General features: G+C 38.5%; 1 protein-coding gene across 9 annotated transcripts in view; it reads right to left on the bottom strand.

The window, feature by feature from the left end:
* Positions 1 to 16,215, bottom strand: part of TNS3 (tensin 3) — a 352,619-nt gene that overhangs the window by 224,629 nt on the left and 111,775 nt on the right. For 5 of the 9 annotated variants that reach the window (XM_073332744.1, XM_073332749.1, XM_073332745.1 and 2 more), the window contains exon 1: positions 8,883 to 8,903. In XM_073332744.1, coding sequence (XP_073188845.1) covers positions 8,883 to 8,888 — 6 coding nt within the window. In that variant the 5' untranslated portion in view covers positions 8,889 to 8,903. Of the gene's footprint in view, positions 1 to 8,882; positions 8,904 to 11,394; positions 11,433 to 16,215 lie in introns of those variants that run through there. The other 4 variants (XM_073332748.1, XM_073332750.1, XM_073332751.1 and 1 more) reach the window with 1 other exon arrangement.

Genomic DNA, 16,215 nt, shown 5'->3' with positions numbered 1-16,215 from the left:
AAGAGCAAGCCGCTTTTTAAAAAAAAATAGCAAAGAGAGTGGGTGGCAGAGAGCGCCAAGCTATGCATCTCTAGAAACCAGGATTCAAATGTGACATGGCTTACGACATGCCCTAAGTGATTATTCCAGGCAACAACAGTGTGAAACGCATCATTCCTGCCTTTGATCCCACGTGATGCCCTTTACAAGGTTGAGAAATTCTCTTTTTCCTTGTGATAAAGAATTTCTGTTTAATGAGGGAAGCCTGCATTAGGTCTCCCATGTCTATACAGAGTGGATTAGTGTAGGGCAGAAAACAGCAGGGTCAATGTGTTTGTTGCCTGGAACAATCACTTAATTCAACAATCCTCAAATTCACCAAAAACAAAGCAGTTTTCAGACAGTGTAAATGTGTAGGTGTTGATGGCAGATCCTTCATGTTGGAGAAAAGTAATCTGTACACTTGAATTTACAGGAAGAAAAAAAACAATGCAGATAAGACCTTTTACTCCCCAGCTATGGGATTTAGGAAGGTGGTGTCATTTTGCTGATAAAAAGCCTAGAAATCGTACAATTACCAGTTGGGCCTTTACACAAAACAGACATCTACTGTCTTAAAAAGTAAGATTAAAAATTATTTTTGATTTAACAAAAATAATCAGCTTTAAAATGTTTTTTTCAATCTGAGGAAAGCACAGCAACCAACCATTCAATGTACAACCCCAGCATGGCATATCTGCTCATTTAACAATGCCGTCTTTATGCCCATAGAAAGCAATTTCAAATCATTATGTCACTCTATTCCGGACAGTTTGTGTTCAGTCGGAACAGTTCATTAGAATGACATTAAATCTAATGGAGGACAAAACATTTTGCAGACAGTAGAATCTAATATTGCCTTGCAGAATCACTTCTGTGGGCAGCCCTGCAAAATCCAAAGGCCATTTTCAAATGGAGTAAAATTTTGTAATCCTTTGAGGATGATAGGAAATAAACATAATTTCTCACTCAATCCCAAAACCATGCAATACTAACCTGGTTCTATATTTGGTAATAAACTCTAAACCACAGGGTAAAAGCTCTTAAAGTTTGCAAACCTCATTGAATTTGTTCTGGTTGATGGATTCCTGTTGAGACCATTCAAAAGTCAGAGTTTCATGTGGCTTTCACTTAACAGTTTTGGGCAAGCCTTCATCTGAGTCTTGGATTCATATTCTAATCCCAAACCTAAAAACTGTAGCATAGGCGACAAAAGGGGCTGAACCCATGAGAGTATTGAAAACAAAGGAAAATGTCACACAAATCTGTGAGAAGCAAAACCTCCATGTTTCACACAATTCTGCTGTTAATCGCTTTAATCTGACCTTATAACAATAGCGTACAGGAATACATGTAAACACTGACCATCTTTATGTTTCAGGTGAAGCTAAACCAAATTGACTTTCAGTGTAACCAGCTCTTAAAGAAAAGTTATTTTAAAACAATAATAAATTAATGACTGTTCAAACCCTGTGAGGGTATACTGAAAGCAGGAGTGTCTAGTTTGAATCTTCAGGTTCCAGTTACTGAGGTTTTAAAAAAAAAAAGGAGGACTTGTGGCACCTTAGAGACTAACCAATTTATTTGAGCATGAGCTTTCGTGAGCTACAGCTCACTTCATCAGATGTTTACCGTGGAAACTGCAGCAGACTTTATATACAAAGGGGACTATATATATATATATATATATATATATATATATATATATATATAATATATATATTAATAATATATAATATATATATTATATATATATTTATATATAAAGTCTGCTGCAGTTTCCACGGTAAACATCTGATGAAGTGAGCTGTAGCTCACGAAAGCTCATGCTCAAATAAATTGGTTAGTCTCTAAGGTGCCACAAGTCCTCCTTTTCTTTTTGCGAATACAGACTAACACGGCTGTTCCTCTGAAACCTGAGGTTTTAAAATGTCTCTTCCAGAAAAGAAACATCTTTGTTGTGCTCAGCATCATTGCCTGAAATTTGACGCAGGAAGAAGTCTCAATGGTGAAATGCTACTAAATATAAATGTGAAACAAAGTAGAAAGCTTTTAGTTAAAACTGGCATCTGACTCTACTGTCATTAGAGTAGTGGTCTTCTTTCTGAGAAGCAACATATGGTGTCATTTGAGCATAAAAGCTTCTATACCAGTTTCTATCCTGCTTTTATACTTGTTTAAACATCCAAGAACTATCCTCTCCTTTGCCCACATACATACTATGACTGCCATTCACATTGACAGGAGCAGTACACAGATAAAAAGGGAAAACGTACCCTGCATTCACTATTAAAAAGTCAAAACTTATTGACACAGTGTCATTCAAGACACCATACTTATTTCCATTTCCAAATAATGTAGTGCCCATAGGAACATACTGGGCCAAATTCTGCCACGGCTTACAAGCATACAATTCCAGAAGACTACATGTGATAAATGCAAGCAAAATGGATGTGGTTTCCCAGGTCACCTAAAACAATCTGAACATAGACAAAACTAATATAATCTTCCAACGGTATCCATCTAGCCAGTGAATTTAGGATCATCTCTGAAACCCAGGCCATGATACCATTAGATCTGATCTTATCTCTTCTTGAATATCTGAAGTGTAAGGTGCCTGAGCCACCTCTCTTTTGGCAGTCTAGTCCACAGCTCCATTGTACCTACTGTTAAGAACTTTTTCCCTAAACTTTTCCTTCCTCAGGTAACCTAATATACTAACAAGAGATGGATTCAGCTTGATTTATTTTTCCAATCCTCTTCAATATCGCCAAAGTAAAAGAACGCTTCATCACAACAATAATTGAAGGCTAGAGAGGTGCTGCTTTGTGTGCTTCACCAATGAGCAAATACGTATTATAGTCCCCTAGGATATATAATATACCATAGCTAGGTAATATGTTACCTGGGATAGATAGCGTCCGATAGAGCTGAAAACGGACTACTTTCTGTTTGCAGAAATTCATGAAAATGCAAAACAACTATAAGCACAGAGCAGAGATAAAGGACAAAGTCTATGAGGAGAAGATAATTGCATACGCAAAGGTTCTATTGAAGTCAAATATGTAGCCAAACATGGGAGCCAAACATGTACATCTGAGAGCAGGATTTAATCCAAACAGTGGCTTGAAACAAGAGGCTTAATGGTATGAAGGAAAATAAATACAGATTCATATTTCTGAAGGCAAAAGAGGACAAAAAGTATGATACTTGTATACAACATATTTCTATTTATACTTTTTTTTTTAGTTGGGAGAAAAGACCTGCAAATACACCAACAACCACAAGTTAAATGAAACTAATGTTAATATTAGAACAGTAAGAAGCCAGTGTATTCTTGATAGTTACCTAGTCTGTGCAAATTATGCTGTGGAACATGCTGACAGTTAATTGTTTATGGTTAAGATAAATTGATGATTCCAAACTCTTTCCAAGAATTATAGTGGCTATGGTGGGTACAGTGAATTATAGTCATTATAGCAAACTTTTGTTTAGAGAGAAGTCATTATGAAAAAATGACTTCACTATAAGAGAGTTCCAGTATTTGTGTATGTGCATAAATACACTACAGAGAGAGAGAGAGATGATCTACAAGCCACTTGCTAGGAACTATTATATTTAAGGTTACTTTGGTATTTTTATGTAATTTCATGAAGATAATCTAAGGGATAAATCCTGCTCTGTTTTGCTCAGGTGCTCTGACAAGGATGGTAGGGGAAAAGAGAGAATCAGGAGCCACCTCATTCCTGCACAAGCAGCAAAGCAGGGTCTTTCCATCTGGCTCCAAAAAGTGCCAGGCAATAACTTACCACAAGCCCCCCTACCTAAGTGGTTTAGGATCACAAATCCCTTTGAAAGTCAATGACAATCAATGGGATTTGTACTCCTAAATCACTCACACTCTTTAGAAAAAACCCATTCATATTCTTCTAGCTTTATCTTGTGCAATTCTTTATTTGCAATAGTAAAGCAATTTAAATTTACAATAGCAGACCCAACACAACATCATGACTGGTATGCATGTTGCCTTCCTCCTCCCTGTTCCTGTTTTGTTTCCTGGTTCCTGCTCCCTGGACTCAGTGTTCCTGTTCAAGGCTGCATGTGCATATGTGAGTACACAGCGCTTGGTGTGAGCAACTACTCAGGGCCCACTGCTATATATCTGCCATTCGGACTATTATCACGTTTTATGAACACTGCTGCTGACCTAACCAGTTCATGGTTATTACATGTTTTGGTTGACAACATAACTGCATGTCTTCCATCATTTTTCTTTTCTCTGTCTTTTTTTTTTTGGGGGGGGGGGAAGGTAAGTTTTTTGGATTGCTATTCTGGGGTACAGCAGGGTGTAATACCCAACCAGAAATCTTTGTTTATTTTACTATTTGTACTGCTTTCTTTTCCCTGCATTTTGTTGTTTGTGCTGGTTTTATTTTAATTCATGCTACATATTATTTTCTGTTTGTCTATTTCCATTTCCGTTAATTTCTCTCCCTCTCTCAAGCTCCCCCACCCCCCAACAAACAAAAAAAACCTGTATCTTTCCTGGGTCATTAAAGGGTTTATCAAGTGAAAACAGAACATAAGGTCCCTAGGGATCAGGGGCAGAAAACAAGGCCTTCTTCCAACTCCCTTTAGTCACCAGCATAAACGGTGAAAAAGGGAAGGAAGGGTCAAAGGAAGAATGATGTTTTCCGAAATAAATAACCCTGAAAAAAACTATTAGAAAAATGCGGCCTTTGACAAAAATGACAAGAGTGAACGAGAGTGTGTCAAGTGGGATTCTGAATGTTTAGCTTTTATGATTTTTTGATGGCCTTTTTCAGAAGGAGTCAGTAGACTCACAGTATAGATTTAACATTTCTGGAAAGGAAAGGAAAAATAAACCAAAAGTTTTGGAAGTAATACATTGTTTGGTCTGGCTGTGGCTATGGCAAAGTGGCTTGCTACAGCTCAGGAAATTAGTCTGAACAAGGATTTTAGGTCATTAATAACAAATCCCAGAGCTTTGATTTAATCTGCACTCCACTGAGATGTGTAGATGGCTTCCTACATGAAGAAAAAAGGGAAGGCACGTACAGTTGAACCTCTGTACAATTAAAATAGACTAATCTACTACAAAGTATTTGAGAAGCTATAAAACCATCTGCACTTGTATAATGTTTGTGTCACTGAAACATAATGTGGAACTGGCAAAGAACCAAAAATGAAAAGGTCTTTTGGACTAAGTCAAAACACAAATCTTCCAGCTTTTAGTGAAGGACATAGGCGTGGCTTTCCAAGAGAGTTCAGGTGTTCACCTGAAAGTTGGCCATAGTACACACTACTGAGACCCAGATTCAGCAGGTCACTTGAGCATTAGCTTAACTTTATGCAAGTACTTAAGTCCCATTCATTTAAATGAGATTTAAACACATGCTTAAGTGAATCAGGACCAAACACTTATAGGACAACAGAAGTTGGAAAACAGATTCTCAGTCTCCAAAGGGTACAGGGTTATCTAGTCAGTGCTACTAGATGAGGCCTTTCAAGTATCTGCAGCTCTGTACCACATATATGCACAAGTGAGAATGTGAGGGAGAAAGGAGGAGAAAAGAAAATGGTGTCCCAGAATGGAGGGTTGGGTGAAAGGCTCCCGGCCTCACTGGGACAGATAAATATTCCTACATCTCTGCCAGAGAGAAGAAATGATCCCACTACAATACAACACTGAAGAGAAACAGGGGAAAATGAAGATAAAAACCCGGAATAGAGTTTTGGGGCACTACTGAGTCTAGCTTCTGCATCTTCAGCAAACTAATTCACTATATATATCTGAACAGATAGCCATCTGGAACCACTTCCAAGTTAAACCTGTACAGACTGAGGCAATACAAGATTCTAATTATCCTAATTAAACAGGATGTATACAGTAAAAGCAGCAGAATACGTTCTCTGCAAAAGAACTGAGTATGAGGCTCTCTTTCAAAGTGTAAACAATAAAGGGACTTTGATAGAGCCAGCTTTAATATACAGTATATGTATATTAGTAGTGGATACTTCTTCACAGAGCTAATTCTTTCCCTCATCTCCCCCTCCCAAAAAATAAGCCACCCTCATGAAAATACCTAAAAGTATATAAATAGCAGGAGCTATTCTCATTAAAAAATAATAGTGTTAAACTATAGGTTAAAATAGCAACTTAGGAGGCTGTGGTTAACCCTAAAAACATCCTGTTGCAGACACAACTGAATGGTAAATGCTACATGAGGTGAGCCATGAGTAACTTCACACTTATGTGTGCCTGGGCTGATCAGCAATGGTGCCACCATTGTTTGTCAGCCAACTCATCCCTCAAACCCCATTCAAAAATTTTCAAAGACAGCATAGGATTTTCACCAGAGCCTCCTTGCTTGGCAGTAAGGAAAATGGTAAAGAGAAACAGTTTGATGGAAAGCACAAGTACCCAGCTGAGCAGTGGGAAAAGCACAAATGAACAATAATGGCAGCAGAAGGAAAATCAGCATGTCCAGAGTGATATGCAAGTAGATGTCATGCAGCCATCTCACCTGCTGCAGCACATGTGCTCAATAATAGTACAAGCTCCATGGGACACATCTTCTATTGCATGAGTTAAAGGTGCCTGAGGCAGCTTTAAGCTTTTCTTGCCTAATGCCCGTGCACCATGAACTTTTGTGCAAACGTGCATCCTAGGGCAAGAGCATGCCATGTCGATTGATCTTCCCTTGACCCACCTTCTTTCTTGTAAACCAGTCCCACATCTTGCTGGTTATGTGACTGGTGTGCACTGCTGTCCCTGAGGAGTACTACAGAGTGGCATTCTTGTTTCCATGTGTTTTGTTGGCCAAGCTGCACAGACCTTGTGGGTCACTTGTGCAGACTCATATAAAGAGACAATCAGAAGTGTACCATTTCCTCTATAGGGTCTCTAAGATCTGAACCAATATGACCTATCAAATTAAGCTGAATTATGTCTAAATTCAAGTGTTCCCACATGCCCGTGTTCACTTTGAGATCTGCAGTTGAAAGATGTTCTATTTGTGGAGAGATAGCAGAGAATTTTTTATCATAAACAGACAGGTTATAATAGATTTCAACAAGGGTAACTTCAGGAACATATGGGATTTTTGAAAACAAGCTACTTGACTAGTCATGGAAGAGTCCTTTTTGGTGCTCCATTTCCCCCCACGATAGTATTAAACTGCTTGAGTCCTAAGTAACCACACTGTTTTTTGTCTTAACAAACTTGTCTGGGAGATCAATCCACATATTTGCTGCTTTCTGTATGAAAAAGTGCTTCCTGACATCTGTTCTGAATTTGTGGATACTTAATTTCCATTAATGCCCTCCTCTCCTATCTTCAGAGCTGAACTGAAAATAGTAACTTGACAGATATGCATATATCACTTAAGATTTTATATACAGACAACCATTAAACTCCCTCCTGCATTTGTTTTTCTTTGCTACATTAAACAGAGAAGAATTTTTTTAGCTTGGCATTTACAGCTCAGGCATTTTAGAACTGGGATCAGCATCATGTGCTTGCCTTATTCTGTATCATTTCATGTGTTACAATATCTATTTTAGAATGAGGTAAGATGCCCTGAATGTGGTCGGCTAAAATTACGATAATCTAATCACAGCTCACTTACATCTTTTGCAGCTTCAGGGTCATTTATTTCAGTTGGTCCTTTATGTTCTAGTAAGCTTATTTCAGTGCTTACTTGCATTTGTTATTTTGTTCTCAATGTTGTGTAATTAATAACTTTATAGCTACCGTGGAACTTGTTGAGAGTTAAATTGGATATAGTGAAACTAAAGCCCCACATAAATTCAACACTTTGTAACATGCAAAAATTGCAACTCAACTTAGAGTGACATTGGTCTATGAGGGGAGGGGGGTAATGGGTAGAGGGGACAGATCCTCAGCTGGTGTAAACTGTCATCACCCCCATTGATTTCCATGGAGTTATGACAAGTTATACCAGCTGATGATCTGCACAAAGTCTTCAACAGGAGATGGATCTTCAATGAGAGATCTCCCAATCTAAGAGATTAGTCCAGACATTCCATTCCAAAATGTCTAGTTTCCCAAAACAAGGCATTTTCTGTGCCTTCCTGTCACGTATACTTTACTCTCCCCTTGGTAAAATGATAGAGCCAGATCCTATTTCTAATGAAGCTAATATCAAAACTGCTGGTAATGTAAGTGGAATCAGGATTGGACACTTACTCCTTTCCTCAGATAGTTACTTTCTGAGCAAATGTGAACTGTATGGCACAACTGCATCTATTCCACTTCAAGGGATGATTCTGACTGTTCAGATACCAAAAATACCACTAAAGAAATGAAATTCTCTGACAACATCACAATGTAAATTTTCATTAATTTACTGGTGAATGCTTTGTGCTGTTGTTTTTTAAGTGAATTTTTTTCAAACATGATTTGGTTCAGTAAGATGCTGTGTAGCTTGAGCCACTTGTAACAGTAACTTCACACAGGTTCCATTGTCTTCAGTGGGCTTTTGATCAGGCCCTTCGGGTGCGCAAACATTATTGTCTTCAAAACAGATTCAATCATAACAAAAATACAACTGGGTCTGCCCTCCTTCACTCTTTTCCCAGGCAATTTACAGCTGATTAACTGCTGATGTTTTAAATCTTGTGGTATGTTTCTCTATTGAAAAGAAGTTTGTTAGAGGGGTACTCCCAAAACATATGAGCTAAGGTAGCACCAAGGGAGTTACATATCCAGCTGTGATAATCATTTATGAAGCCAATTACCATTATATAATATATTTTAACCCAGGCACCCAGGCATGCACCCTGATCATGCAATCATATCTTCACGGGTGAACGCTTACATTCATGCAGAGTCCCACTGAAGTCAATGAAACCCTACAGAGGTCTTCAGGAAGAAGGATCTGCAGGATCAGAGAGTATAGACAAGGATCCATTTATCCACCACTGAAATCCAACTACTTCTGAAGTTACAAAGTGTAGTTGCTCAATTATAATATTTTAGTTGCAGACTTATATTAATACTGATTTTTTTGTACTTTTCTATTTCATTTGAAATAACAGCAGCAGGAATCACACTTTGCACTTCTTGTAGAATAACATGCGACACTGGCAGAGATTTCCAAAGGCACAAACAACAGTTGGGCACCTAACTACCATGTATGCCTTTGAGAACTTCCCCTATTAATCTGAAAAATATTGAATATTCAGAACATCAGTTTTCTATTTTTATTTGAAAGATGACACCTCCAGCAGCACAGCACTCGGAAGGGAACGTGCCACCTACTGAATCATTGTTACTACTTACTGTAATACCCGAAAGTCTACTCCCCAAGCACTAACTTAACCCAGCCCTCCTTAGCTAAATGGTGGTTCAGTACATCTTGTATTTCCTTACGGCAATTAATTTTACAGGACATCTCTGCAAATGTGAAAATGTCTTAGCAGGGCCAATTTGCAGAATTATTTTAATCTGTAACCTAACCAGACTGAAAAAAAAGAAAAAAAGGGCAGCAAAGGAGAAGTGCAAAATGGAAGTTCATATTAAAAATCATGCCGTAGGGGAAATAAGTCAAATATTTGATGTTTCATTCACTTCTCATTAATAATAATCTTCAGGAAATATTAATATGGCATAAATATGACATAATATGACATTAATATGCATTAATATGACATAAATCCTCCAGCAATGAAATAATAAAAAAAATTCTAAAATTTAAGAACTGTATTGTTAAACCAAATTAATACCAGTAAATGGCAACTTCATCTGTCACTGATGTTGACCTGTCTAAATAATGAAGCACTTTTAAAATGTTCAATAATATCCTTGCTTACAAACTTCAAAGCAGAACATAACATAGAATGGTGTAATACCCTGGTTTTTAATCTAAATTTTCCTGCTATGTACTTAAGAATGGAGAGGGGGGGAAGGAAAGTTCTGAGTGTCATCCTTAAATGTGAATTTCCTTCCAGATGTCAGTTTCTTACAACCTTAATAGTACTTTACAGTATGCCAGGTTTTAGCCCTTAGCAAAATTTCTAAAGCAACACTTTTGAGCAAAGGTATAATTATATACACATAAAATCCTTATACCACAATCATAGTAATAATAAAATAATAATAATGTTTTTGATCTTTACAGGTGTTCTCTGTATGAAAACCCAAAGGGTGAATGTGTTGATTATTAATTAGCTCCTCACACAAAGACGTCGTAGGATCATGTAAGCACGTGGCACCTTGGTGTGCATTTTTTCTTTTCCATTTTTGCCCTCCAAACTCAGATTGTCCCAACACATCATAGATTAGTCCCCTGCCATCCCTAACTACTGAAAAACAGCCCTTTTACAACCATGTTGGATTATGCTGCCTTGATGTCCTGTTGACGTTCAGCAACTGCTTTTAGTGCCAGATTTAACAAAGAAACAAAAAGCTCACAGTGGGCTTTGGAAACATCAGTGTGGGTGAATATATTTAGTTTAATCAAATAATTTAAAAAAAAAAACCAAAAAACCTCTTCAAGATGAGCACAGGATTAAAGCAGAAAAAGAAATTAAAGCTAGTGACATTATATATTTGGAGATAAACTAAGTGGCAGTGATGGAAACAGGATATTATCACTTGACTTGTGGGGGGAGGGAAATAAGGCTTAATATCTTTCACTACTGTTCCTACACTCAAATCTTTGTGTTGCCAATGGAGCTTTTATTTGTCTTTTCATCTGTATTTCTATCTTTGACATTTCTAAAGCACCCATCGCTTCTGCATTTTGATACAGAACAGCAGACTTTACCTGGTTTATTGGGCATGTTTCCTCCTTAGCTGTGGAACTGTGTAGTAGTTCATAATCAATCAAGTTAGAAAGCAGTTTTCTACTTGAACCATGCCCCCTTGTGGGAGGAGTAAGGTACTGAAACCACTCTTGCTTTGACTATAAAGGATGAGATGCTGTACCCTCTTGAAGTAAATGGCAAAATACTCATTGGCTTCATTGGGAGAATTATTAATAAGATCTCTCTCTGATCAAACTAAAGCTACCATAAGATAGTATGTAAGTTCATCTAAAATTAAATGGAGATGTATGAAGTGAGATCATTATTCTGTTCCCATTGAGGTCAAAGGTAAAAATCCTGATTTCAGTGGTGTAGGATCAAGCTGTTAAGCAACAAATACAAGACAAAATAACAGGAAGGAATTTTCAGAAGTGAAAACGATTAACTATTTCTTAACAGCTGAGCATCTAGTTAAGCAATCCTCTTATTTTGATTAGCTGATATAGTCTTAAATGTCTACCAAAATTCAAATAAATGGAGACTATTATCAAGCAGAGAAATGAATATCTGGAAGGTGCTTACCTTTGCTTCACATTTCTTGTGGCAGGCATACTTGCAAACTAAAATAAAAGCAAAGAAAATACATAAGCAAAATACTCGTAATTACTCCACCCCCAACATCTCTTTAAAGCTGTCTTCTACCACACAGCCCATTAACCCCAGTTTCTATAGCGAGGTGTACTTCATTTCTTTACAATAAAAATACCAATAAACAAATAACAAATAAACCCCTAACCAGGTATCAAAAGTGCAACCACGTTTTAGCATGTTTATCCTTATGTGCAACTATGCAGCCTGCCCTGAAAGATTCATTAACTGTAGTAATCCCCTAGCACTCTTAATGTATTCTGTCTTTTTATTTTAATAATATATTTTTGGTTTAATGTTAGGGTCCAATCATCTTGATACTTGCCTTTACAGCTCTCCACACACCAGAGATGTTATGAAAATAGTAGGTATAAACAGCAAGGATAATGATGTTAATTTGCTTCTAACTAATTGTCTGAAGCACTAAAAGATTTGTGAGTCACTTCAGCAAGTCTAGAGAACAAAATGAGTCAGAACTTTCCAGTCATGGTCACTTGAGAGTCAGGGTAAGATCATATGTTTCACAATCCAAAACTGAAAGTCCTTTGCACAATACTATGAACAGTGCATCCAAGTAAGAATTTAAAGTTTACAGCTCATTAAATTACTAGACTAGATGAGATCAGGATGACTTGGGTAGTAAAACAGTGGGTTTGGGATTTATAAAAATACTATTTTTCTTAAAGGACAATTGGAAGAGCATCTAGACAGACACTGAAATAACTGAAAGGCCATAGTATTGAAATCAGAAATATTCACTGATATATCCTGAAATCTTCTTGACCTGCTGCTCACAAACCAGGAAGAATTGGTAGGGGAAGCAAAAGTGGATGGGAACCTGGGAGGCAGTGACCATGAGATGGTCGAGTTCAGGATCCTGACACAGGGAAGAAAGGAGAGCAGCAGAATACAGACCCTGGACTTCAGAAAAACAGACTTTGACAACCTCAAGGAACTGATGGGCAGGATCCCCTGGGAGAATAATATGAGGGGGAAAGGAGTCCAGGAGAGCTGGCTGTATTTAAAAGAATCCTTATTGAGGTTACAGGGACAAACCATCCCAATGTATAGAAAGAATAGTAAATATGGCAGGCGACCAGCTTGGCTTAACAGTGAAATCCTTGCTGATTTTAAACACAAAAAAGAAGTTTACTAGAAGTGGAAGACTGGACAAATGACCAGGGAAGAGTATAAAAATATTGCTCGGGCATGCAGGAGTGAAATCAGGAAGGTCAAATCACACCTGGAGTTTTAGCTAGCAAGAGATGTTAAAAGTAACAAGAAAGGTTTCTTCAGGTATGTTAGCAACAAGAAGAAAGTCAAGGAAAGTGTGGGCCCCTTACTGAATGAGGGAGGCAACCTAGTGACAGAGGATGTGGAAAAAGCTAATGTACTCAATGCTTTTTTTGCCTCTGTCTTCACAAACAAGGTCAGCTCCCACACTTCTGCACTGGGCAGCACAGCATAGGGAGGAGGTGACCAGCCCTCTGTGGAGAAAGAAGTAGTTCGGGACTATTTAGAAAAGCTGGACGAGCACAAGTCCATGAGGCCGGATGCGCTGCATCCGAGAGTGCTAAAGGAGTTGGTGGATGTGATTGCAGAGCCATTGTCCATTATCTTTGAAAACTCATGGCGATCGGGGGAGGTCCCGGACGACTGGAAAAAGGCTAATGTAGTGCCCATCTTTAAAAAAGGAAAGAAGGAGGATCCTGGAAACTACAGGCCAGTCAGCCTCACCTCAGTCCCTGGAAAAATCATGGAGCAGGTCCTCAAGGAATCAATTCTGAAGCACTTAGAGGAGAGGAAAGTGATCAAGAACAGTCAGCATGGATTCACCAAGAGCAAGTCATGCCTGACTAATATAATTGCCTTCTATGATGAGATAACTGGCTCTGTGGATGAGGGTAAAGCAGTGGACGTGTTGTTCCTTGACTTTAGCAAAGCTTTTGACATAGTCTCCCACAGTATTCTTGCCAGCAAGTTAAAGAAGTATGGGCTGGATGAATGGACTATAAGGTGGATAGAAAGCTGGCTCGATTGTCGGGCTCAACAGGTAGTGATCAATGGCTCCATGTCTAGTTGGCAGCCGGTATCAAGTGGAGTGCCCCAAGGGTTGGTCCTCGGGCCGGTTTTGTTCAATATCTTCATTAATGATCTGGAGGATGGTGTGGATTGCACCCTCAGCAAGTTTGCAGATGACACTAAACTAGGAGGAGAGGTCGATACGCTGGAGGGTAGGGATAGGATACAGAGGGACCTAGACAAATTAGAGGTTTGGGCCAAAAGATATCTGATGAGGTTCAACAAGGACAAGTGCAGAGTCCTGCATTTAGGATGGAATAATCCCATGCACTGCTGCAGACTAGGGACCGAATGGCTAGGCAGCAGTTCTGCAGAAAAGGACCTACGGGTTACAGTGGATGAGAAGTTGGATATGAGTCAATAGTGTGCCATTGTTGCCAAGAAGACCAATGGCATTTTGGGATGTATACGTAGGGGCATTGCCAGCAGATCGAGGGACATGATCGTTTTCCTCTATTCGACATTGGTGAGGCCTCATCTGGAGTACTGTGTCCAGTTTTGGGCCCCACACTACAAGAAGGATGTGGAAAAATTGGAAAGAGTCCAGTGGAGGGCAACAAAAATGATTAGGGGATTGCAACACATGACTTATGAGGAGAGGCTGAGGGAACTGGGATTGTTTAGTCTGCGGAAGAGAAGAATGAGGGGGGATTTGATAGCTGCTTTCAACTACCTGAAACGGGTTCCAAAGAGGATGGATCTAGACTGTTCTCGGGGGTAGCAGATGATAGAACGAGGAGTAATGGTCTCAAGTTGCAGTGGGGGAGGTTTAGGTTGGATATTAGGAAAAACTTTTTCACTAGGAGGGTGGTGAAGCACTGGAATGGGTTACCTAGGGAGGTGGTGGAATCTCCTTCCTTAGAGGTTTTTAAGGTCAGGCTTGACAAAGCCCTGGCTGGGATGATTTAATTGGGGATCAGTCCTTCTTTGAGCAGGGGGTTGGACTAGATGACCTCCTGAGGTCCCTTCCAACCCTGATATTCTATGATTCTATGATGTTTGCATTGTGTGTACCTTTTCATTTACTGTTCAGTTTTGATTTATTTTCATTTTATGTCCAGCCTTTTGTTTAAGGAGAGTCTTTGAGAAGCTGCAACTGAATTTTTTAAAAAAGAATATCTTTGTAAATTAAATATGTTGTTGAATACCTCACAGTTCCATTTGCAATAACTGTCAAGACAGAGTAAGTCAATGTTCAAGAGTCTTACATTCTTAACTCTGAGGCTGAAACTAATGTTGCTTTCCCAGCAAATCCAGCCAGAACGAGTAATACACCCGGAGTATTACAGTTTTCTGCAGTCCATACCCAATTACTTAGTGTCTCCTGCCCCTACCTTCACAGTAGTATAAAAACAAACTTCCTAAATTGAGCATCAAAGGTTTCTGATCACAAATGGGCATTAATAAGGTGCAATCCGGTGAGGTTCTCCAGTTTTCACTTGCTCTTCTATTTTCCATCAGTTTGGAATACAGCGCCAAATCTTAACTGGTAGTCCTAACCTTCTAATTCTATGTCAGGATGCCCTCAACATGAAATGGTCATCAAGGCCATAAATCAATCAATCAAAATTCAGTAGGATGAGGCTTAATTATCTGTTATCTTATCTGATCTTGTCAGGTGTCGAGTGCCCTTGATTCTCAAGTCTTCATTCCCAAGAGGTGAGACCTCTTATTCTCCTGGTAGAGGTCATAGAAATATACAGTCCTGACTACCAGCAACACTTGTCTGGGAGCAAACAATGATATGAGTAATTAAAAATTATTCAGTCCTAAAACAACTGGAGGATGAATTTTGACAAGTGGAAACTTGATTTTCTTGCCTGCTAACACTGGGGACGACTATACCGATTAGCTTGAATTCCATGTACGAGGAATAAATATTTGTGAGAATTAAAATTTTGGAGTCTTTTGATTGGCATTGATACTATAAGGGGTTAAAAGTCATACTCCCCCCTCCAAAATTATCTAGTCCTTTTTTAAAAATCCATTTGAAGATCTCCTGTAAGAAAAGTATAAAATATGGCTCAGTTATACAAACAATACCCTGGCTCTGCAAGGCTGCAATCATTAAATGACAATTCCAAACACTAAACAGTAAGGAAACAAAGCTACTGGGAAACCCTGCTGTTACAAAGAAAGGCCTATTTGTCTGCTTTGCTTGTGAATAAGCCCGAGTGGTTGAAGGTATTTTGAAATGTAAAGCATGAAATTATATTTCATTCTAGGATGATTGCAATTGTTTCACAGCTGGTTCATGTGCTACCGAATTACAAAGGTTACATAGCATGCAATATATATGGCTGTGGGCACAACCTGCAGTTCTTGTGCAAGATAAATAGGTTTGGAAGGATTCGATTTTTATCGATAAATGTCAATGTCACCATGCACAAACCAGTAACAAATATTTCCATTGATGATCATCAAAATTTACAGTTAGGCAAAGTAAGAAAAATGCTGCTTGAGAACTTATTAGAGCTTGATTTAAAGCTAAAGTCTTGATATACAATGTTGACAGTTTATTTTTGAACTTTTTGAATCTCAATGTCTACTGTCATTAAATAATTGTTCCCCTCCCACCATCTGTCCCTCCACAATTTCCCACAACTGTGAAAAATTAAACAGATAAACATCAAGAAAAATGCTTAAATATAAACACTGATATTATCTGTCAAA

This window comes from Lepidochelys kempii, chromosome 2 (genome assembly GCF_965140265.1).
Source record: "Lepidochelys kempii isolate rLepKem1 chromosome 2, rLepKem1.hap2, whole genome shotgun sequence".
NCBI classification, from domain to species: Eukaryota; Metazoa; Chordata; order Testudines; family Cheloniidae; genus Lepidochelys; species Lepidochelys kempii.
Note: the sequence above shows the minus strand (reverse complement) of the source record. Positions and strands in the feature narration are given on the sequence as shown.